General features: G+C 41.6%; 1 protein-coding gene across 1 annotated transcript in view; it reads right to left on the bottom strand.

The window, feature by feature from the left end:
* LOC139766039 (spatacsin) overlaps positions 1 to 20,925 on the bottom strand; it is a 526,943-nt gene extending 506,018 nt beyond the window's left edge. The window contains exon 1 of the mRNA XM_071694164.1: positions 20,713 to 20,925. Coding sequence (XP_071550265.1) covers positions 20,713 to 20,912 — 200 coding nt within the window. The 5' untranslated portion in view covers positions 20,913 to 20,925. The remainder of the gene's footprint in view (positions 1 to 20,712) is intronic.
* Positions 20,926 to 25,143: the final 4,218 nt, after the last annotated feature.

The following is a 25,143-nucleotide window of genomic DNA, read 5'->3' on the forward strand; positions in this document are numbered from 1 at the left end:
GGAGGGTATTGATTGAGAGGGTGAAGGCATGTACAGAGCGTCAGATTGGGGAAGAGCAGTGCGGTTTCAGAAGTGGTAGAGGATGTGTGGATCAGGTGTTCGCTTTGAAGAATGTATGTGAGAAATACTTAGAAAAGCAAATGGATTTGTATGTAGCATTTATGGATCTGGAGAAGGCATATGATAGAGTTGATAGAGATGCTCTGTGGAAGGTATTAAGAATATATGGTGTGGGAGGAAAGTTGTTAGAAGCAGTGAAAAGTTTTTATCGAGGATGTAAGGCATGTGTACGTGTAGGAAGAGAGGAAAGTGATTGGTTCTCAGTGAATGTAGGTTTGCGGCAGGGGTGTGTGATGTCTCCATGGTTGTTTAATTTGTTTATGGATGGGGTTGTTAGGGAGGTAAATGCAAGAGTTTTGGAAAGAGGGGCAAGTATGAAGTCTGTTGGGGATGAGAGAGCTTGGGAAGTGAGTCAGTTGTTGTTCGCTGATGATACAGCGCTGGTGGCTGATTCATGTGAGAAACTGCAGAAGCTGGTGACTGAGTTTGGAAAAGTGTGTGGAAGAAGAAAGTTAAGAGTAAATGTGAATAAGAGCAAGGTTATTAGGTACAGTAGGGTTGAGGGTCAAGTCAATTGGGAGGTGAGTTTGAATGGAGAAAAACTGGAGGAAGTGAAGTGTTTTTGATATCTGGGAGTGGATCTGGCAGCGGATGGAACCATGGAAGCGGAAGTGGATCATAGGGTGGGGGAGGGGGCGAAAATCCTGGGGGCCTTGAAGAATGTGTGGAAGTCGAGAACATTATCTCGGAAAGCAAAAATGGGTATGTTTGAAGGAATATTGGTTCCAACAATGTTGTATGATTGCGAGGCGTGGGCTATGGATAGAGTTGTGCGCAGGAGGATGGATGTGCTGGAAATGAGATGTTTGAGGACAATGTGTGGTGTGAGGTGGTTTGATCGAGTGAGTAACGTAAGGGTAAGAGAGATGTGTGGAAATAAAAAGAGCGTGGTTGAGAGAGCAGAAGAGGGTGTTTTGAAGTGGTTTGGGCACATGGAGAGGATGAGTGAGGAAAGATTGACCAAGAGGATATATGTGTCGGAGGTGGAGGGAACAAGGAAAAGAGGGAGACCAAATTGGAGGTGGAAAGATGGAGTGAAAAAGATTTTGTGTGATCGGGGCCTGAACATGCAGGAGGGTGAAAGGAGGGCAAGGAACAGAGTGAATTGGAGCGATGTGGTATACCGGGGTTGACGTGCTGTCAGTGGATTGAAGCAGGGCATGTGAAGCGTCTGGGGTAAACCATGGAAAGCTGTGTAGGTATGTATATTTGCGTGTGTGGATGTATGTATATACATGTATATGGGGGGGGGGGGGTTGGGCCATTTCTTTCGTCTGTTTCCTTGCGCTACCTCGCAAACGCGGGAGACAGCGACAAAGTATAATAAAAAAAAAAAATCTCAATACAGTATAATACGTACCAATATAGTATTAATGAGATAATAAGTATCTTCAAATAACTACTAAGATCCTCAAGAGCCACCTTATCTGTGGATTAACTTACCCTACAAAAGAACAGCTGCAATCATCAAGGTCCCAGAATTTCGTTTGCTGGTAAAATCTTACTCTTGTGTGCAAAATAAGCTAGTTTGGTGGTAAAATCTTGCTCTTGTGTACATAATAAGCTAGTCTGGTTGAGGTAAAATCATATTTCTTTCACTTATCGACATCATACTTCGGCAGAATTACAGTTTAAAGGCACCTTAAGACTGACTGTGGAACATCACTTACTTTAGAAAGCTAATGATTATATATTGAGGAGAATACAATAAGGCCAGTGGTGCATGATTTGGACTGTAACTTTTTCAATGCAGCAAATATTTTAAAATCTACCATGATATAATCTATGTTCATGATCTGTTGCTGTTTGAATCCCTTTGAATTCCATTATATTCCATAACAATCACATACTTTTCACATATCATATGTAGGTTCTCATAATTGTTCTTGATTTCTAAATGTGTTCCAGCTATGGTATCTGATATTCATAGCCCTCCTAAGTATCAATTTATCTACTGTATGGTAAATGAAAAGGAGTTTTTAAATCCTGACCTAATTTCTTTAGACTTAGGAACCAGAAGACTTGAGCTTAAGCAAGACCTCATGAGACATGCTTAGGTCAGGTCATAGATTATTTCCATATATTAGGTTATTTCCACTTTTTTAAAAAAGCTGAAATGATACAGGCAACTGAGGCCCTAATAAAGGTCATTCTATTAATGCTATATATATGCGAAAGAGTGTAAGAAAGTAAACTCTAGAATGATACGGGTAAAACTGAAAGTGGATAGAGAGTGATGGGTGATTGTTGGTGCCTATGCACTTGGGCATGAGAAGAAAGATCATGAGAGGAAAGTGTTTTAGGAGCAGCTGAGTGAAAATGTTAGCAGCTTTGATGCACGAGACTGGGTTATAGTGATGGTTGATTTCAATGCAAAGGTGAACAAGGTGGCAGTTGAGGGTATAATTGGTGTACATTGGGTGTTCAGTGTTGTAAATGGACATGGTGAAGAGCTTGTAGATTTGTGTGCTGAAAAAGGACTGGTAACTGGGAATACCTGGTTTAAAAAGAGAGATATACATAAGAATACATATGTGAGTAGGAGAGATGGCCAGCGGGCATTATTGGGTTACGTGTTAATTGATAGACGTGTGAAAGAGAGACTTTTGGATGTTAATGTGCTGAGAGGGGTAAATGGAGGGATGTCTATTCACTATCTTGTGGAGGTGAAGGTGAAGATTTGTAAAGGTTTTCAGAAAAGAAGAGAGAATGCTAAGGAGAAGAGAGTGGTGAGAGGAAGTGACCCTGGAAAGACGACCTGTGTGAGGAGGTACCAGGAGGGATTGAGTGCAGAATGGCAAAAGGTGAGAGCTTGGTAAGGGGAGTGGGGGAGGAATGGGATGTATTTAAGCTAGCAGTTGCTAGAAGCAGTGAAAAGTTTTTACCTAGAATGTAAGGCATGTATATGAGTAGGAAGAGAGGAAAGAGATTAGTTCCCAGTGAATGTCGGCTTGTGGTGAGGGTGTGTGATGTCTCCATGGTGGTTTAATTTCTTTATGGATGGGGTGGTTAGGGTGGTGAATGCAAGAGTTTTAGAGAGAGGGGTAAATATGCAGTCTGTTGTTGATAAAAGGGCTTGGGAAGTGTGTCAGTTGTGGTTCATTGATGATACAGTGCTGATGGGTGATTCAGGTGAAACCACAGCTCCCTTTCCACATCCAGGCCCAATAAAACTTTCCATGGTTTATCCCAGATGCTTCACATGCCCTGGTTCAGTCCATTGACAGCACGTCGACCCCGGTATACCACATTATTCCAATTCACTCTATTCCTTGCACGCCTTTCACCCTCCTGAATGTTCAGGCCCCGATCACTCAAAATCTTTTTCACTCCATCCTTCCACCTCCAATTTGGTCTCCCACTTCTCCTTGCTCCCTCCACTTCTGACACATATATCCTCTTTATCAATCTTTCCTCACTCATTCTCTCCATGTGACCAAACCATTTCAAAACACCCTCTTCTGCTCTCTCAACCACACTATTTTTATTACCACACATCTCTCTTACCCTTTCATTCCTTCCTCGTTCAAACCATCTCACACCACATATTGTCCTCAAACATCTCATTTCCAACACATCCACTCTCCTCCACACAACTCTATCAATAGCCCATGCCTTGCAACCATATAACATTGTTGGAACAAGAATTCCTTCAAGCATACCCATTTTTACTTTCTAAGATAATGTTCTCGTGTTTGACAAACTTTTCAACCTTCCCACAACTTTCACCCCCTCCACCACCCTCTGACTCACTTCCATTTCCATGGTTCCATCCACTGCCAAATCCACTCCCAAATATCTAAAACACTTCACTCCCCCCAGTTTTTCTCCATTCAAACTTACCTCCCAACTGACTTGACCCTCAACCCTACTGTACCTAATAACCTTGCTCTTATTCACATTTACTCTCAGCGATCTTCTTACACACTTTACCAAACTAAATCACCGGCTTTTGCAGTTTCTCACCCAAAGCAGCCACCAGTGCTGTATCATCAGCGAATAACAACTGACTCACTTCCCAAACTCTCTCATCCACAACAGACTGCATACTTGCCCGTCTCCAAAAGTCTTGCATTCACCTCCCTAATAACCCCATCCATAAACAAATTAAACAACCATGGAGACATCACGCACCCCTGCCACAAACCGATATTCACTAACCAATCACTTTCCTCTCATCCTACTTGTACACATGCCTTACATCCTCGATAAAAACTTTTCATTGCATCTAGCAACATGCATCTCACACCATATATTCTTAATACCTTCCACAGAGCATCTCTATCAACTCTATCATATGCCCACTCCAGATCCATAAATGCTACATACAAATCCATTTGCTTTTTTAGGTATGTCTCACATACATTCTTCAAAACAAACACCTGATCCACACATCATCTACCACTTCTAAAACCACACTGCTCTTCCCCAATCTGATGCTCTGTGCATGCCTTCATTCTCTCAATCAATACCTTCCCATATAATTTCCCAGGAATACTCAACTAACATATAACTCTGTAATTTGAACACTCACCTTTATCCCCTTTGCCTTTGTACAATGGCACTGTGGATACATTCTGCAAATCCTCAGGCACCTCACCATGAGTCATACATACAGTAAGTATCCTTACCAACCAGTCAACAACACAGTCACTCCCTTTTTTAATAAATTCCATTGCAATACCATCCAAACCCGCTGCCTTGCCAGCTTTCATCTTCTGTAAAGTTTTTACTTCCTCTTCTCTGTTTACCAAATCATTCTCCCTAACCCTCTCAATTCGCACACCACCTCGACCATAACACCCTAAATCTGCCACTCTATCATCTAACACATTCAAAACTCACTCCATCTCTTTCTCACATCACCACTACTTGTTATTACCTCCCCATTAGCCCTCTTAACTGATGTTCCCATTTGTTCTCTTGTCTGACGCACTTTATTTACCTCCTTCCAAAACGTCTTTTCATTCTCCCTAAAATCTAATGATACTCTCTCACCCCAACTCTCATTTGCCCTCTTATTCACCTCTTGCATCTTTCTCTTGACATCCTGCCTCTTTCTTTTAAATATCTCCCAGTCATTTGCACTATTTCCCTACAAAAATTGTCCATATGCCTTTCTCTTCTCCACTAATAATATTTCTTCTTCATCCCACCACTCACTACCCTTTCTAATCTCCCCACCTCCCACGTTCCTCATGCCACAAGATTCTTTTGCGCAAGCCATCACAGCTTCCCTAAATACATCCCATTCCTCCCCCACTCCCCTTATGTCCTTTGCTCCACCATTTTCCATTTTGCATTCAGTCTCTCCTGGTACTTCCTTATGCAAGACTCCTTCCCAAACTCACTTACTCTCACAACTTCTCTCTTCTTTTCTATAAACCTCTACAAATCTTCACCTTCGCCTCCACAAGATAATGATCAGATATCCCTCCAGTTGCACCTCTCAGCACATTAACATCCAAACGTCTCTTTTTCACGCGCCTATCAATTAACACGTAATCCAATAACGCTCTCTGGGGTGAGAGAGTATCATTAAATTTTAGGGAGAATAAAAAGATGTTCTGGAAGGAGGTAAATAAAGTGCGTAAGACAAGGGAGCAAATGGGAACTTCAGTGAAGGGCGCAAATGGGGAGGTGATAACAAGTAGTGGTGATGTGAGAAGGAGATGGAGTGAGTATTTTGAAGGTTTGTTGAATGTGTTTGATGATAGAGTGGCAGATATAGGGTGTTTTGGTCGAGGCAGTGTGCAAAGTGAGAGGGTTAGGGAAAATGATTTGGTAAACAGAGAAGAGGTAGTAAAAGCTTTGCGGAAGATGAAAGCCGGCAAGGCAGCAGGTTAGGATGGTATTGCAGTGGAATTTATTAAAAAAGGGGGTGACTGTATTGTTGACTGGTTGGTAAGGTTATTTAATGTATGTATGACTCATGGTGAGGTGCCTGAGGATTGGCGGAATGCGTGCATAGTGCCATTGTACAAAGGCAAAGGGGATAAGAGTGAGTGCTCAAATTACAGAGGTATAAGTTTGTTGAGTATTCCTGGTAAATTATATGGGAGGGTATTGATTGAGAGGGTGAAAGCATGTACAGAGCAACAGATTGGGGAAGAGCAGTGTGGTTTCAGAAGTGGTAGAGGATGTGTGGATCAGGTGTTTGCTTTGAAGAATGTATGTGAGAAATACTTAGAAAAGCAAATGGATTTGTATGTAGCATTTATGGATCTGGAGAAGGCATATGATAGAGTTGATAGAGATGCTCTGTGGAAGGTATTAAGAATATATGGTGTGGGAGGCAAGTTGTTAGAAGCAGTGAAAAGTTTTTATCGAGGATGTAAGGCATGTGTACGTGTAGGAAGAGAGGAAAGTGATTGTTCTCAGTGAATGTAGGTTTGCAGCAGGGGTGTGTGATGTCTCCATGGTTGTTTAATTTGTTGATGGATGGGGTTGTTAGGGAGGTGAATGCAAGAGTTTTGGAAAGAGGGGCAAGTATGAGGTCTGTTGGGGATGAGAGAGCTTGGGAAGTGAGTCACTTGTTGTTCGCTGATGATACAGCGCTGGTGGTTGATTCATGTGAGAAACTGCAGAAGCTGGTGACTGAGTTTGGTAAAGTGTGTGAAAGAAGAAAGTTAAGAGTAAATGTGAATAAGAGCAAGGTTATTAGGTACAGTAGGGTTGAGGGTCAAGTCAATTGGGAGGTGAGTTTGAATGGAGAAAAACTGGAGGAAGTGAAGTGTTTTAGATATCTGGGAGTGGATCTGGCAGCGGATGGAACCATGGAAGCGGAAGTGGATCATAGGGTGGGGGAGGGGGCGAAAATTCTGGGAGCCTTGAAGAATGTGTGGAAGTCGAGAACATTATCTCGGAAAGCAAAAATGAGTATGTTTGAAGGAATAGTGGTTCCAACAATGTTGTATGGTTGCGAGGCGTGGGCTATGGATAGAGTTGTGCACAGGAGGATGGATGTGGTGGAAATGAGATGTTTGAGGACAATGTGTGGTGTGAGGTGGTTTGATCGAGTAAGTAACGTAAGGGTAAGAGAGATGTGTGGAAATAAAAAGAGCGTGGTTGAGAGAGCAGAAGAGGGTGTTTTGAAATGGTTTGGGCACATGGAGAGAATGAGTGAGGAAAGATTGACCAAGAGGATATATGTGTCGGAGGTGGAGGGAACGAGGAGAAGAGGGAGACCAAATTGGAGGTGGAAAGATGGAGTGAAAAAGATTTTGTGTGATCGGGGCCTGAACATGCAGGAGGGTGAAAGGAGGACAAGGAATAGAGTGAATTGGAGCGATGTGGTATACCGGGGTTGACGTGCTGTCAGTGGATTAAATCGGGGCATGTGAAGCGTCTGGGGTAAACCATGGAAAGCTGTGTAGGTATGTATATTTTGCGTGTGTGGACGTATGTATATACAGGTGTATGGGGGTGGGTTGGGCCATTTCTTTTGTCTGTTTCCTTGCGCTACCTCGCAAACGTGGGAGACAGCGACAAAGCAAAAAAAAAAAAAAAAAAAAAATATATTATTATTTTTTTTATTATACTTTGTCGCTGTCTCCCGCATTTGCGAAGTAGCGCAAGGAAACAGACGAAAGAAATGGCCCAACCCCCCCCATACACATGTATATACATACGTCCACACACGCAAATATACATACCTACACAGCTTTCCATGGTTTACCCCAGACGCTTCACATGCCTTGATTCAATCCACTGACACCACGTCAACCCCGGTATACCACATCGCTCCAATTCACTCTATTCCTTGCCCTCCTTTCACCCTCCTGCATGTTCAGGCCCCGCTCACACAAAATCTTTTTCACTCCATCTTTCCACCTCCAATTTAGTCTCCCTCCTCAGTCATTCTCTCCATGTGCCCAAACCACTTCAAAACACCCTCTTCTGCTCTCTCAACCACGCTCTTTTTATTTCCACACATCTCTCTTACCCTTACGTTACTCTCTCGATCAAACCACCTCACACCACACATTGTCCTCAAACATCTCATTTCCAGCACATCCATCCTCCTGCCCACAACTCTATCCATAGCCCACGCCTCGCAACCATACAACATTGTTGGAACCACTATTCCTTCAAACATACCCATTTTTGCTTTCCGAGATAATGTTCTCGACTTCCACACATTCTTCAAGGCCCCCAGAATTTTCGCCCCCTCCCCCACCCTATGATCCACTTCCGCTTCCATGGTTCCATCCGCTGCCAGATCCACTCCCAGATATCTAAAACACTTCACTTCCTCCAGTTTTACTCCATTCAAACTCACCTCCCAATTGACTTGACCCTCAACCCTACTGTACCTAATAACCTTGCTCTTATTCACATTTACTCTTAACTTTCTTCTTCCACACACTTTACCAAACTCAGTCACCAGCTTCTGCAGTTTCTCACATGAATCAGCCACCAGCGCTGTATCATCAGCGAACAACAACTGACTCACTTCCCAAGCTCTCTCCTCCCCAACAGACTTCATACTTGCCCCTCTTTCCAAAACTCTTGCATTTACCTCCCTACCAACCCCATCCATAAACAAATTAAACAACCATGGAGACATCACACACCCCTGCCGCAAACCTACATTCACTGAGAACCAATCACTTTCCTCTCTTCCTACACGTACACATGCCTTACATCCTCGATAAAAACTTTTCACTGCTTCTAACAACTTGCCTCCCACACCATATATCTTTAATACCTTCCACAGAGCATCTCTATCAACTCTATCATATGCCTTCTCCAGATCCATAAATGCTACATACAAATCCATTTGCTTTTCTAAGTATTTCTCACATAAATTATTCAAAGCAAACACCTGATCCACACATCCTCTACCACTTCTGAAACCACATTGCTCTTCCTCAATCTGATGCTCTTTACATGCCTTCACCCTCTCAATTAATACCCTCCCATATAATTTACCAGGAATACTCAACAAACTTATACCTCTGTAATTTGAGCACTCACTCTTATCCCCTTTGCCTTTGTACAATGGCACTATGCAAGCATTCTGCCAATCCTCAGGCACCTCACCATGAGTCATACATACATTAAATACCCTAACCAACCAATGCGTGCATAGTGCCATTGTATAAAGGCAAAGAGGATAAAGATGAGTGCTCAAATTACAGAGGTATAAGTTTGTTGAGTATTCCTGGGAAAATATATGTGAAGGTATTGATTGAGAGGGTGAAAGTATGTAAAGAGCATCAGATTGGGGAAGAGCAGAGTGGTTTCAGAAGTGGTAGAGATGTGTGGATCAGGTGTTTGCTTTGAAGAATGTATGTGAGAAATACTTAGACAAGCAAATGGATTAGTATGTAGCATTTATGGATCTGGAGAAGGCATATAATAGAGTTGATAGAGATGGTCTGTGGAAGGTATTAAAAGTGTACGGTGTGGGAAGCAAGCTGCTAGAAGTACAGAAGTTTTTATCGAGAATGTAAGGCATGTGTACGAGTAGGAAGAGGAAAGTGATTGGTTCTCAGTGAATGTTGGTTTGCAGAATGGGTGCATGATGTCTCCATGGTTGTTTAATTTGTTTATGGATGGGGTTGTTAGAGAGATGAATGTAAGAGTTTTGGAGAAAGTGGCAAGTATGCAGTCTGTTGTGGATGAGAGGGCTTGGGAAGTGAGTCAGTTGTTGTTCACTGACGATATAGCGATGGTGGCTGATTCGGTTAAAAACTGCAGAAGCCGGTGACTGAGATTGGTAAAGTGTGTAAAAGAAGAAAGCTGAGAGTAAATGTGAATAAGAGCAAGGTTATTAGGTACAGTAGGGTTGAGGGACAAGTCAATTGGGAGGTAAGTCTGAATGGAGAAAAACTGGAGGAAGTGAAGTATTTTAGACATCTGGGAGTGGATTTGGCAGTGGATGGAGGCACGGAAGCAGAAGTGAGTCATAGGGTGGGGTGGGGACAAAAGTTCTGGGAGCAATGAAAAATGTGTGGAAGGAGAGAACATTATTTCGGAAAGCAAAAATGGATATGTTTGAAGGAACAGCGGTTCCAAAAATGTTATATTGTTGCGAGGCATGGGCTATAGATAGAGTTGTGTGGAGGAGAGTGGATGTGCTGGAAATGAGATGTTTGAGGACAATATGTGGTATGAGTTGGTTTGATCAAGTAAGTAATGAAAGGGTAAGAGAGATGTGTGGAAATAAAAAGAGTATCGTTGAGAGAGGAGAAGAGGGTGTTTTGAAATGGTTTGGTCACATGGAGAGAATGAGTGAGGAAAGATTGACCAAGAGGATATATGTGTCAGAGGTGGAGGGAACGAGGAGAAGTGGGAGACCAAACTGGAGGTGGAAAGATGGAGTGAAAAAGATTTTGTGTGATCGGGGCCTGAACATGCAGGAGGGTGAAAGGAGGACAAGGAATAGAGTGAATTGGAGCGATGTGGTATACCGGGGTTGACGTGCTGTCAGTGGATTAAATCGGGGCATGTGAAGCGTCTGGGGTAAACCATGGAAAGCTGTGTAGGTATGTATATTTTGCGTGTGTGGACGTATGTATATACAGGTGTATGGGGGTGGGTTGGGCCATTTCTTTTGTCTGTTTCCTTGCGCTACCTCGCAAACGTGGGAGACAGCGACAAAGCAAAAAAAAAAAAAAAAAAAAATATATTATTATTTTTTTTATTATACTTTGTCGCTGTCTCCCGCATTTGCGAAGTAGCGCAAGGAAACAGACGAAAGAAATGGCCCAACCCCCCCCATACACATGTATATACATACGTCCACACACGCAAATATACATACCTACACAGCTTTCCATGGTTTACCCCAGACGCTTCACATGCCTTGATTCAATCCACTGACACCACGTCAACCCCGGTATACCACATCGCTCCAATTCACTCTATTCCTTGCCCTCCTTTCACCCTCCTGCATGTTCAGGCCCCGCTCACACAAAATCTTTTTCACTCCATCTTTCCACCTCCAATTTAGTCTCCCTCCTCAGTCATTCTCTCCATGTGCCCAAACCACTTCAAAACACCCTCTTCTGCTCTCTCAACCACGCTCTTTTTATTTCCACACATCTCTCTTACCCTTACGTTACTCTCTCGATCAAACCACCTCACACCACACATTGTCCTCAAACATCTCATTTCCAGCACATCCATCCTCCTGCCCACAACTCTATCCATAGCCCACGCCTCGCAACCATACAACATTGTTGGAACCACTATTCCTTCAAACATACCCATTTTTGCTTTCCGAGATAATGTTCTCGACTTCCACACATTCTTCAAGGCCCCCAGAATTTTCGCCCCCTCCCCCACCCTATGATCCACTTCCGCTTCCATGGTTCCATCCGCTGCCAGATCCACTCCCAGATATCTAAAACACTTCACTTCCTCCAGTTTTACTCCATTCAAACTCACCTCCCAATTGACTTGACCCTCAACCCTACTGTACCTAATAACCTTGCTCTTATTCACATTTACTCTTAACTTTCTTCTTCCACACACTTTACCAAACTCAGTCACCAGCTTCTGCAGTTTCTCACATGAATCAGCCACCAGCGCTGTATCATCAGCGAACAACAACTGACTCACTTCCCAAGCTCTCTCCTCCCCAACAGACTTCATACTTGCCCCTCTTTCCAAAACTCTTGCATTTACCTCCCTACCAACCCCATCCATAAACAAATTAAACAACCATGGAGACATCACACACCCCTGCCGCAAACCTACATTCACTGAGAACCAATCACTTTCCTCTCTTCCTACACGTACACATGCCTTACATCCTCGATAAAAACTTTTCACTGCTTCTAACAACTTGCCTCCCACACCATATATCTTTAATACCTTCCACAGAGCATCTCTATCAACTCTATCATATGCCTTCTCCAGATCCATAAATGCTACATACAAATCCATTTGCTTTTCTAAGTATTTCTCACATAAATTATTCAAAGCAAACACCTGATCCACACATCCTCTACCACTTCTGAAACCACATTGCTCTTCCTCAATCTGATGCTCTTTACATGCCTTCACCCTCTCAATTAATACCCTCCCATATAATTTACCAGGAATACTCAACAAACTTATACCTCTGTAATTTGAGCACTCACTCTTATCCCCTTTGCCTTTGTACAATGGCACTATGCAAGCATTCTGCCAATCCTCAGGCACCTCACCATGAGTCATACATACATTAAATACCCTAACCAACCAATGCGTGCATAGTGCCATTGTATAAAGGCAAAGAGGATAAAGATGAGTGCTCAAATTACAGAGGTATAAGTTTGTTGAGTATTCCTGGGAAAATATATGTGAAGGTATTGATTGAGAGGGTGAAAGTATGTAAAGAGCATCAGATTGGGGAAGAGCAGAGTGGTTTCAGAAGTGGTAGAGATGTGTGGATCAGGTGTTTGCTTTGAAGAATGTATGTGAGAAATACTTAGACAAGCAAATGGATTAGTATGTAGCATTTATGGATCTGGAGAAGGCATATAATAGAGTTGATAGAGATGGTCTGTGGAAGGTATTAAAAGTGTACGGTGTGGGAAGCAAGCTGCTAGAAGTACAGAAGTTTTTATCGAGAATGTAAGGCATGTGTACGAGTAGGAAGAGGAAAGTGATTGGTTCTCAGTGAATGTTGGTTTGCAGAATGGGTGCATGATGTCTCCATGGTTGTTTAATTTGTTTATGGATGGGGTTGTTAGAGAGATGAATGTAAGAGTTTTGGAGAAAGTGGCAAGTATGCAGTCTGTTGTGGATGAGAGGGCTTGGGAAGTGAGTCAGTTGTTGTTCACTGACGATATAGCGATGGTGGCTGATTCGGTTAAAAACTGCAGAAGCCGGTGACTGAGATTGGTAAAGTGTGTAAAAGAAGAAAGCTGAGAGTAAATGTGAATAAGAGCAAGGTTATTAGGTACAGTAGGGTTGAGGGACAAGTCAATTGGGAGGTAAGTCTGAATGGAGAAAAACTGGAGGAAGTGAAGTATTTTAGACATCTGGGAGTGGATTTGGCAGTGGATGGAGGCACGGAAGCAGAAGTGAGTCATAGGGTGGGGTGGGGACAAAAGTTCTGGGAGCAATGAAAAATGTGTGGAAGGAGAGAACATTATTTCGGAAAGCAAAAATGGATATGTTTGAAGGAACAGCGGTTCCAAAAATGTTATATTGTTGCGAGGCATGGGCTATAGATAGAGTTGTGTGGAGGAGAGTGGATGTGCTGGAAATGAGATGTTTGAGGACAATATGTGGTATGAGTTGGTTTGATCAAGTAAGTAATGAAAGGGTAAGAGAGATGTGTGGAAATAAAAAGAGTATCGTTGAGAGAGGAGAAGAGGGTGTTTTGAAATGGTTTGGTCACATGGAGAGAATGAGTGAGGAAAGATTGACCAAGAGGATATATGTGTCAGAGGTGGAGGGAACGAGGAGAAGTGGGAGACCAAACTGGAGGTGGAAGGTTGAAGTGAAAAAGATTTTGAGCGATCGGGGCCAGAACATGCAGGAGGGTGAAAGGCGTGCAAGGAATAGAGTGAACTGGAACGATGTGGTATACCGGGGTCGACGTGCAGTCAATGGATTGAACCAGGGCATGTGAAGCGTCTGGGGTAAACCACGGAAAGTTTTGCGGGGCCTGGAGGTGGAAAGGGAGCTGTGGTTTCGGTGCATTATACATGACAGCTAGAGACTGAGTGTGAACGAATTTGGCCTTTGTTGTCTTTTCCTAGCGCTACCTCGCGTGCATGCGGGGGAAGGGGGTTGTCATTTTATGTGTGGCAGGGTGGTGACGGGAATGAATAAAGGCAGCAAGTATGAATTATGTACATGTGTATACATGTATATATCTGTGTATGTATATATATGTATACGTTAAAATGTATAGGTATGTATATGTGCGTATGGACATGTATGTATATACATGTGTATGTGGGTGGATTGGGCCATTCTTTCGTCTGTTTCCTCGCTAATGCAGGAGACAGCGACAAAGTATAATAAAATATAAATAAATATAACGTACATATACATAAATCAACATTTACATATTTACAGTGCTTACCTTCAGAGTGGGGTGCCTAAATGTGTGTGGATGTAACCAAGATGTGAAAAAAGGAGAGATAGGTAGTATGTTTGAGGAAAGGAACCTGGATGTTTTGGCTCTGAGTGAAACGAAGCTCAAGGGTAAAGGGGAAGAGTGGTTTGGAAATGTCTGGGGAGTGACGTCAGGGGTTAGTGAGAGGCAAGAGCAAGGGAAGGAGTAGCAATACTCCTGAAACAGGAGTTGTGGGAGTATGTCATGGAATGTAAGAAAGTGAATTCTCGATTAATATGGGTAAAATTGAAAGTTGATGGAGAGAGGTGGGTGATTATTGGTGCATATGCACCTGGGCATGAGAAGAAGGATCATGAGAGGCAAGTGTTTTGGGAGCAGCTAAATGAGTGTGTTAGCGGTTTTGAGGCACGAGACCGGGTTATAGTGATGGGTGATTTGAATGCAAAGGTGAGTAATGTGGCAGTTGAGGGAATAATTGGTATGCATGGGGTGTTCAGTGTTGTAAATGGAAATGGTGAAGAGCTTGTAGATTTATGTGCTGAAAAAGGACTGATGATTGGGAATACCTGGTTTAAAAAGCGAGATATACATAAGTATACTTATGTAAGTAGGAGAGATGGCCAGAGAGCGTTATTGGATTACGTGTTAATGGACAGGCGTGCGAAAGAGAGACTTTTGGATGTCAATGTGCTGAGAGGTGCAACTGGAGGGATGTCTGATCATTATCTTGTGGAGGCTAAGGTGAAGATTAGTATGGGTTTTCAGAAAAGAAGAGTGAATGTTGGGGTGAAGAAGGTGGTGAGAGTAAGTGAGCTTGGGAAGGAGACCTGTGTGAAGAAGTATCAGGAGAGACTGTGTACAGAATGGAAAAAGGTGAGAACAATGGAAGTAAGGGGAGTGGGGGAGGAATGGGATGTATTTAGGGAATCAGTGATGGATTGCACAAAAGATGCTTGTGGCATGAGAAGAGTGGGAGGTGGGCTGTTTAGAAAGGGTAGTGAGTGGTGGGATGAAGAAGTAAGAGTATTAGTGAAAGAGAAGAGAGAGGCATTTGGACGATTTTTGCAGGGAAAAAATGCAATTGAGTGGGAGAAGTATAAAAGAAAGAGACAGGAGGTCAAGAGAAAGGTGCAAGAGGTGAAAAAAAGGGCAAATGAGAGTTGGGGTGAGAGACTATCAGTAAATTTTAGGGAGAATAAAAAGATGTTCTGGAAGGAGGTAAATAGGGTGCGTAAGACAAGGGAGCAAATGGGAACTTCAGTGAAGGGCGTAAATGGGGAGGTGATAACAAGTAGTGGTGATGTGAGAAGGAGATGGAATGAGTATTTTGAAGGTTTGTTGAATGTGTCTGATGACAGAGTGGCAGATATAGGGTGTTTGGGTCGAGGTGGTGTGCAAAGTGAGAGGGTTAGGGAAAATGATTTGGTAAACAGAGAAGAGGTAGTAAAAGCTTTGCGGAAGATGAAAGCCGGCAAGGCAGCAGGTTTGGATGGTATTGCAGTGGAATTGATTAAAAAAGGGGGTGACTGTATTGTTGACTGGTTGGTAAGGTTATTTAATGTATGTATGACTCATGGTGAGGTGCCTGAGGATTGGCAGAATGCGTGCATAGTGCCATTGTACAAAGGCAAAGGGGATAAGAGTGAGTGCTCAAATTACAGAGGTATAAGTTTGTTGAGTATTCCTGGTAAATTATATGGGAGGGTATTGATTGAGAGGGTGAAGGCATGTACAGAGCATCAGATTGGGGAAGAGCAGTGTGGTTTCAGAAGTGGTAGAGGATGTGTGGATCAGGTGTTTGCTTTGAAGAATGTATGTGAGAAATACTTAGAAAAGCAAATGGATTTGTATGTAGCATTTATGGATCTGGAGAAGGCATATGATAGAGTTGAAAGAGATGCTCTGTGGAAGGTATTAAGAATATATGGTGTGGGAGGCAAGTTGTTAGAAGCAGTGAAAAGTTTTTATCGAGGATGTAAGGCATGTGTACGTGTAGGAAGAGAGGAAAGTGATTGGTTCTCAGTGAATGTAGGTTTGCGGCAGGGGTGTGTGATGTCTCCATGGTTGTTTAATTTGTTTATGGATGGGGTTGTTAGGGAGGTAAATGCAAGAGTTTTGGAAAGAGGGGCAAGTATGAAGTCTGTTGGGGATGAGAGAGCTTGGGAAGTGAGTCAGTTGTTGTTCGCTGATGATACAGCGCTGGTGGCGGATTCATGTGAGAAACTGCAGAAGCTGGTGACGGAGTTTGGTAAAGTGTGTGGAAGAAGAAAGTTAAGAGTAAATGTGAATAAGAGCAAGGTTATTAGGTACAGTAGGGTTGAGGGTCAAGTCAATTGGGAGGTGAGTTTGAATGGTGAAAAACTGGAGGAAGTGAAGTGTTTTAGATATCTGGGAGTGGATCTGTCAGCGGTTGGAACCATGGAAGCGGAAGTGGATCATAGGGTGGGGGAGGGGGCGAAAATTTTGGGAGCCTTGAAAAATGTGTGGAAGTCGAGAACATTATCCCGGAAAGCAAAAATGGGTATGTTTGAAGGAATAGTAGTTCCAACAATGTTGTATGGTTGCGAGGCGTGGGCTATGGATAGAGTTGTGCGCAGGAGGATGGATGTGCTGGAAATGAGATGTTTGAGGACAATGTGTGGTGTGAGGTGGTTTGATCGAGTAAGTAACGTAAGGGTAAGAGAGATGTGTGGAAATAAAAAGAGCGTGGTTGAGAGAGCAGAAGAGGGTGTTTTGAAATGGTTTGGGCACATGGAGAGAATGAGTGAGGAAAGATTGACCAAGAGGATATATGTGTCGGAGGTGGAGGGAACAAGGAGAAGAGGGAGACCAAATTGGAGGTGGAAAGATGGAGTGAAAAGGATTTTGTGTGATCGGGGCCTGAACATGCAGGAGGGTGAAAGGAGGGCAAGGAATAGAGTGAATTGGAGCGATGTGGTATACAGGGGTTGACGTGCTGTCAGTGGATTGAATCAAGGCATGTGAAGCGTCCGGGGTAAACCATGGAAAGCTGTGTAGGTATGTATATTTGCGTGTGTGGACGTGTGTATGTACATGTGTATGGGGGGGTTGGGCCATTTCTTTCGTCTGTTTCCTTGCGCTACCTCGCAAACGCGGGAGACAGCGACAAAGTATAAAAAAAAAAAAAAAAAAAACCTTCATCCATTCCCGGTGCTACTCCGCCTTTCATGAAACAGCATCGCCAATCCATGTGTCAGCAAGATAGCGCCAGGAAAAAGAGGAAGAATGGCAACATCTGCTCACACTCATTCTCCAGGTGTCATGTCTAATTCATTGAAACCACAGCTCCCTATCCACATCCAGGCCCCACAGGCCTTTCCATGGTTTACCCCAGACGTTTCACATGCCCTGGTTCAGTCCAGTGACAGCATGTCGACCAGAGACTACCACATCGTTCCCATTCACTGTATTCTGTGCACATCATTCACCCTCTTGCATGTTCAGGCCACGATCGCTCAAAACTTTTTCACTCCATCATTCCACCTCTAATTTCGTCTCCTGCTTCTCCTTGTTCCATGCACCTCTGACATATGCATTCTCTTTGTTGACCTTTATTCACTCTTTCTCTCCATATGTCCAAACCATTTCAACACACCCTCTTCTGCTCAGTCAATCACACTTTTTACAACTGCAAACCTCTCTTACCCTTTCATTATTTACTTGATCAAACCCCCTCACACCACATATTGTCCTTAAGCATTTTATTTCCAACACATCCATCCTCCTCCACACAACCCTATCTATAGCCTATGCCTTGCAACCATAATGTTCTCTCTTTCCACAAATTCTTCATCACTCCCAGAACCTTTGTCCCCTCCACCGCCCTATAACTCCCAGATATCAAAAACACTTCACTTCCTCCAATCATTCTCCATTCAAACCTACATCCCAACCCTGCTGAACCTAATAACCTTGACCTTATTCACATTTACTCTCAGCCTTCTCCTTTCGCACACTTTTCCAAACTCAGTCACCAATTTCTGCAGTTTCTCACTTGAATCAGCTGCCAGTGCTGTATCATTGGCAAACAACAACTGACTCACTTTCCAGGCCCTCTCATCCTAAACAGACTGCTTAATGGCACCTCTCTTCAAAACCCTGGCATTTATTTAAACAAACATGGTGACATCACACACCCCTGCCACACACTGATTCTGGGAACCATTCACTCTCCTCTCCTCCTACTTGTACAATTGCCTTACAAACTTGATATGAATTTCTCACTGCTTCTAACAGCTTACCTCCTACAACATATAGTCTTAATACCTTCCACAAAGAATCTGTATCAACTCTTATCATATGCCTTCTCCAGATTCATAAATACCACATACAAATCCACCTGTTTTTCTAAGTATTTCCCATACATTCTTCGAAACAAACACCAGATCCACACATCCTCTACCACTTCTGAAACCATGCTGCTCCTCCCCAATCTGATACTCTGTACATGCCTTCATCCTTTCAATCCATACCCTCCCAAACAATTTTAAAGGTACAGTCAACAGATTTATGCCTGTGTTGTTTGAATGTACCTTTATCCCCTTGGCCTTCATACAATGGCACTATGCATACATTTCTCCAATCCTCAAGCACTTCACCATGTTCCACACATACAATGAATACCCTTACCAATCAATCAGCAACATAGGTCACCCCCTTTCTTAATAAATTCAACTGCAATACCATCCAATCCCGCCATCTTGCCATATTTCATATTCTGCAAGGATCTTACCACATCTCTCTTCACCAAACCACTCTCCCTGACTCTCTCGCTTCCCACACCAACCTGACTAAAACATCCTACATCTGCCACTCTGTCATTAAACATATTCAACAGTCCTTCAAAATACTTGCTCCATCACTGCCTGTTATCACTTCCCCACCTGTCAACTTCACAGATGTTCCCATTTATTCTCTTGTCTTTTGTACAATGTTTACCTTCTTCCAAAACATGTTATCACTTCCTCTCTTGTCTCCTTCACTGATGTTCACATATGTTCTCTTTGTCTTTTGCACATAATTTACCTCCTTCCAAAACATCTTTTTATTCTCCCTAGAGTTCAATGATACTCTCTCACCCCATCTCTCATTTGCCCTCTTTTTCAATGTATGCACCTTCCTCTTGGCCTTCTGCCACTTTTTCTTACACATCTCCAAGTCATTTGCACTCTTTCCCTGTAAGAACCGTCCAAATGCCTCTTCTTTCACTTTCACTAATCTACCCACCTCCCACCTTTCCCATGCAATATGCATCTCTTGTACATGCCATCACATGGAAGAATGTCATCTACTACACAAAGTTAAGCAGTTGATAAAATTTTTGAAAACAGAAGTTAACAAATAAGGGCATGCCACTATGGTATTCTCTTGCTAGAGCAGGTCATGCTTGGCTGGGAAGGGTATAAATTACTAGTTTAGTGGTCACTGCCATTTCCTTTGTGTCATAAATGACACTTTTGCAATACTCGTTTAGTGTTTAGAGTATATAATAAGAGTGCCAAATAACACTGAGATCAAAATCTTACTTATTCCGTGGTGATGAAGTAGCAATAATGGTGAGCTGTGAAGGTCAGGAAAGATGAGATGTAAATTAACGTGAAACTAAATGAAACACTACACTAGAAGCTGAAATCTACCTTAATTTTCAATCTTACAATCATCATCTGTGAATGATATCTTCATCTGCAGCTGTGCAACATATGGTACAGTTCATTTGGTACAGTTCATTTGATCAGTGTGTTTAACAGTGGCTGATGGCTTTGTGTTTTGCTGTTTGCCAAATCATGAAACAAGAAGTGATCAGATGTAAACTAACCATAATAACCACATCTTTTCATATAGCTTCAAAAATATGGTAAATTTCAACTGTCAGGGGAAGTCTTTATTAATTACATTCACTGCAAAAAAGTCTCAATTAATTTTTCATTAAATCCCACGTTTTCCCTGTTCTTCATGACACTCACAAAAAATTCTGATCTTGTTGCAGTATTCTTAATCTGGATTTATTAACATTTTGGGCATCCAGCGAATTAATCTATAGTATAAACACCAACCTACCTTTGCAAATTGAGGCTCTACTACTGTAAGGGTAAGAGAATGGCGTCCCCTTACAGTACTTTATCAGGAAAAGTTAGGTTAGATCAGATTGAATTTGGCTAGGAGATGTTATAATAGATTATAGTACGAAAGATCAAATTAGGTTTGGCTACATTCGGTTACATTAGGCTGGGTAAAGCTGGTTTTGGTGAGACAAGGTTGGGGTAGATGCACATAAGTTACGTTAAATTTGGCAAAGTTTGTTTTGTGAGACTGTAGAATACAGCTTTACCTAATATACTCTATACTGGAAACAAAAAAAAATCGATCTTCAGACTAATGATGTTGGAGAGTCCCTATGACTGGAACAACTTTTCTTCTGTACATCAATTATCGCACAAATAAGGTGGCGTTAAGACCAGACTATTTCACTACAGTTTTCATTCAAGAAATTCTGATAAGATTAGTAGCGACATCATAGGCCTACATAATGTCATTGTACTCACTCTGAAACGTCCTGAATAACTTTGGAGCTAACTTTCTTGTTCACCCATGCTGTAAGTATTAACCTCCCATCAGCCAGAAGGGTTAGGGCACCTTTGTTATTGGATTCTAAGTCCGCCCTCAGAACTTGGTCAATGCTATAAGACGTTTCTGCATATTTTTTCACCACTACCAATTTGTTAACGTTGCGATGGGCGGACATGATTGTTTACTACGGTCAGCTGATATAGTTGCAACGTATTCCTTTATTTTACCGAAAAAAATTGTATCCAGTTATTTACAAGATGAGTATATAACACGTAAAAACTTATAATGAACATATCTCTTTTACTCAAACATCATTTCTGACAGTGGCAGTGGAGTCTCACTCACTGCACACTGACTTACTTATATAACTGTACAACAATGACATCAAAAAATGTGACTAAAAGCATGAATATATTTATCTACGACTAGAATAATTTTTCTTTTTATTTAGATATCTGTAGGAGAAACGAAAATAAATTCGTTCTGTTTTAGGCAATTCAAGTTTTATGCGAATTCTAAGGAGAACAGCAAGTCGACAATAACAGACTAGCTTGTCTTGCCATATATCTACACAGGAAATATTCACCTCCAAAAAGCTTAAAGCTTGAATTCAGCTGTCAAACATGTATGTATATATATATATATATATATATATATATATATATATATATATATATATATATATATATATATATATGCACGAATAAGTAACTGATATCTAAAAGTAAGGTATCATGATAAAGCAGCCAAACACGTGAGTGTTCGTAACAAAGGGACCATTATCAGATGTTGCCACAAGTTAGCATGTGGTTGATGGTAGTCATGCCCAGGAAATATTTGTGGAATCATCTTTCCATGTTCCATAAAGTTCACTCTTGGACTTGAAACATACTTGAACAAAATTACTGCATCACCCTCAGTGGAATACGTTTCAGCATTCAGCGACTGGGTGTAAAAACATCGTTCATAATAAGCTTAATAAATTGTTTCTATATGCTTTTACTAACTTTATTTCATGTGTGGCGGGGTGGCGACGGGAATTAATAAAAACAGCAAGTATGAATTATGTACATGTGTATATATGTATAAGTCTGTGTATGTACATATATGTATACGTGAAATGTATAGGTATGTATGTGTGCGTGTGTGGACGTGTATGTATATGTGTATGTGAGTGGGTTGGGCCATTCTTTCGTCTGTTTCCTTGCGCTACCTCGCTAACGCGGGAGACAGCGACAAAGTATAATAAAATAAAAAATGATTTTCATTTGTCCTCCTATTTCACTGCCAAATAGATTGTTTATAATTTCTTTCACTACCTTTCTTTACCATCATTTGCTCCTCCTCCTGTGTTACTGCTAAAGAGATTGTTTTTAATTTCTTTTACCACCTTTCTTTATATTAATTCGCTCTGCTGTTCTAATAACATTCCCATTTCTCTCAGCCAGATGAATAAAAAAATCACGGTGATTTCTGAAATCACGGCATATCTGGGACTTTACGTATTTGAACAAAATTACTGCACAGCCAGAATAGAATACGTTTCAACATTCAGAGACTGGGTGTAAATCATTGTTTCTAGTGAGCCAAATGGATTTTTTAATTTCTATAACTATCTTTATTTTGATTTGGTCTACTGTTTTACTAAGTCTCTCTCTCTCTCTCTCTCTCTCTCTCTCTCTCTCTCTCTCTCTCTCTCTCTCTCTCTCTCTCTCTCTCTCTCTCTCTCGGACGCATTGAAAAAAATCGTGGTTATCTTTCCTGGAATAGCGGCTTATCTGAGACTTCAGCTATCTTTTGATTAATAATAATAATAATAATAATAATAATAATAATAATAATAATGATAATAATATTGATGATAATAATAATAATGATAATAATAATAATGATAATAATAATAATAATAATAATAATAATAATAATAATGATAATAATAATAATAATGACAATAATAATAATAATACGTAAACATTCACTCTGCCCTAACATCGTCTGTTACTCGTTAACACTCCTTACCCTTAGAAGTCCCTTTTATCTTAAGAAGCTCCTGCAGCGCTCAGAAAGCTGGCCATGTACACCGGCTGGGACCGTAGGCCATAAAGTGTAATGATGTTGTGTGTGCTTCTGTGTTGTGCAGGGAGGCCAGGGCAACTGAGGGGTAACTTTTTTATGTTGAAGGCTCCAGTCATGGACAGAAGTCCACATCAAGGCCGGGCCTTGATTGCAATAAAGAGAGAATTATAAAAGAGAAAAAGAAAAGACAAGGGGAAAGTATTTACGAGTTTTTGAAAAGTGAAAACCCTGTCTTTCAAAATGTGTCAGGTCACTGTTATTGGGAAAGACATGAGAAAGCAGAGTTCCAAGGCTTCGACGTGTAGGGAAAGAAGCAGTTATCAGAACGGCCCATCCTTGAGTTGCTGATGGTCACACAGTAATCATGTGACGCAGCAGCTTGCCCAGTATTGCGTGGTCTAATTAGAGGTGGGACCCACAAACAACCAGTTTTGGGGAGCAAGCGGGTCAAGTTGGGAAGTTAGCTTGGGACAGTTCATAAAGTGGACCGCTTTCGACTCAACATTGCCAAATAAGGATGCAGAGCTAAACCCACCCAGATGTAAGAGCAGCACTCCATACAAGGACGAATCAATTGTTTGCATAAGCGGAGCAACTGTTCAGAAGAAACGGAGTTACAATATGTAACAGGCCATCCAGTTTCTTAGCTATTCCCGTAATGTGGGGTTTGTAAGAAAGAGTAGATGTTAAAGCAATACCAAGTATGTTTCATGAGTCAAGAGGTGGAGTTAAAAAAAAAAACCGTCAAATGAGAGACGAGCATTGTTCAGTGTCTTCATCGTTGTGGTAGCTGCATGATAACCATGAATGTCTGAGGATATGTTGAAATGGTGTGTGTAGCGTTCTGGGACGAGTGGTGTCCCTGTATGGGTCACACCACGACTGTGAAGTCTCCTCGAAAGAGCTGGTGTCATCCTCAGTGGACGAACAGGATTAGAATCTCGTGGGAGAACCTGTCACTGTACAGGAGTCCACCATTCCCTCGGTCCTGATCGTATCACAGCCTTCAAGCAGCAGGAGCTGTGTGTGTGTGTGTGTGTGTGTGTGTGTGTGTGTGTCTACATTTTCATAGTTGTTCACCGTTTCCCATGTTAATGAGGTAGCGCCAGGAACAGACAAAGAAAAGCCTCATTGGCTCACACTCAGTCTCTAGCTGTCAAGTGTGCTCCATCGGAGCCACAGCTCCCTATCCACAACCAAGCCCCACAGATCGTGGTATCCTCCAACTGTTTCATATGCCCTGATTCAGTCCACAGATAGCACGTCGCCCTCTGTATACCTAATCACCCTAGTTCACTCTATTCCGTGCACGTATTTCATCCTCCTGCATATTCGGAAACCGACAACTCAAAATCTTTTTCACTTCATCTTTTCATTTCCAATTTGGTCTTCCCATTTTCCCTGTACCTCCACTTATGACACTTACTCTTTTATCTAATTTGTTAACCGGCCCACTTATGTGTACATATATATATATATATATATATATATATACATATATATATATATATATATATATATATATATATATATATATATATATATATATATATATATATATATATATATATATATATATATATTATCCCTGGGGATAGGGGAGAAAGAATACTTCCCACGTATTCCCTGCGTGTCGTGGAAGGCGACTAAAAGGGGAGGGAGCAGGGGGCTGGAAATCCTCCCCTCTCTTTTTTTTTTAATTTTCCTAAAGGAGGAATAGAGGGGGGACAGGTGAGGATATTCCACAAAGACCCAGTCCTCTGTTCTTAACGCTACCTCGCTAAAGCGGGAAATGGCGAATAGTTTAAAAGAAAGAAAAGAAGATATATATATATATATATATATATATATATATATATATATATATATATATATATATATATATATATATATATATATATATATATATTATCCCTGGGGATAGGGGATTAAGAATACTTCCCACGTATTCCCTGCGTGTCGTAGAAGGCGACTAAAAGGGAAGGGAGCGGGGGGCTGGAAATCCTCCCCTCTCTTTTTTTTTTTAATTTTCCAAAAGAAGGAACAGAGGGGGCCAGGTGAGGATATTCCAAATATATATATATATATATATATATATATATATATATATATATATATATATATATATATATATATATATATATATATATATATATATGGAGGTGGAAAGATGGAGTGAAAAAGATTTTGAGTGATTGGGGCCTGAACATGCAGGAGGGTGAAAGGCGTGCTAGGAATAGAGTGAATTGGAACGTGGTATACCGGGGTCGACGTGCTGTCAATGGATTGAACCAGGGCATGTGAAGCGTCTGGGGTAAACCATGCAAAGT

Source organism: Panulirus ornatus, chromosome 56 (assembly GCF_036320965.1).
Source record: "Panulirus ornatus isolate Po-2019 chromosome 56, ASM3632096v1, whole genome shotgun sequence".
Classification (NCBI taxonomy): Eukaryota; Metazoa; Arthropoda; class Malacostraca; order Decapoda; family Palinuridae; genus Panulirus; species Panulirus ornatus.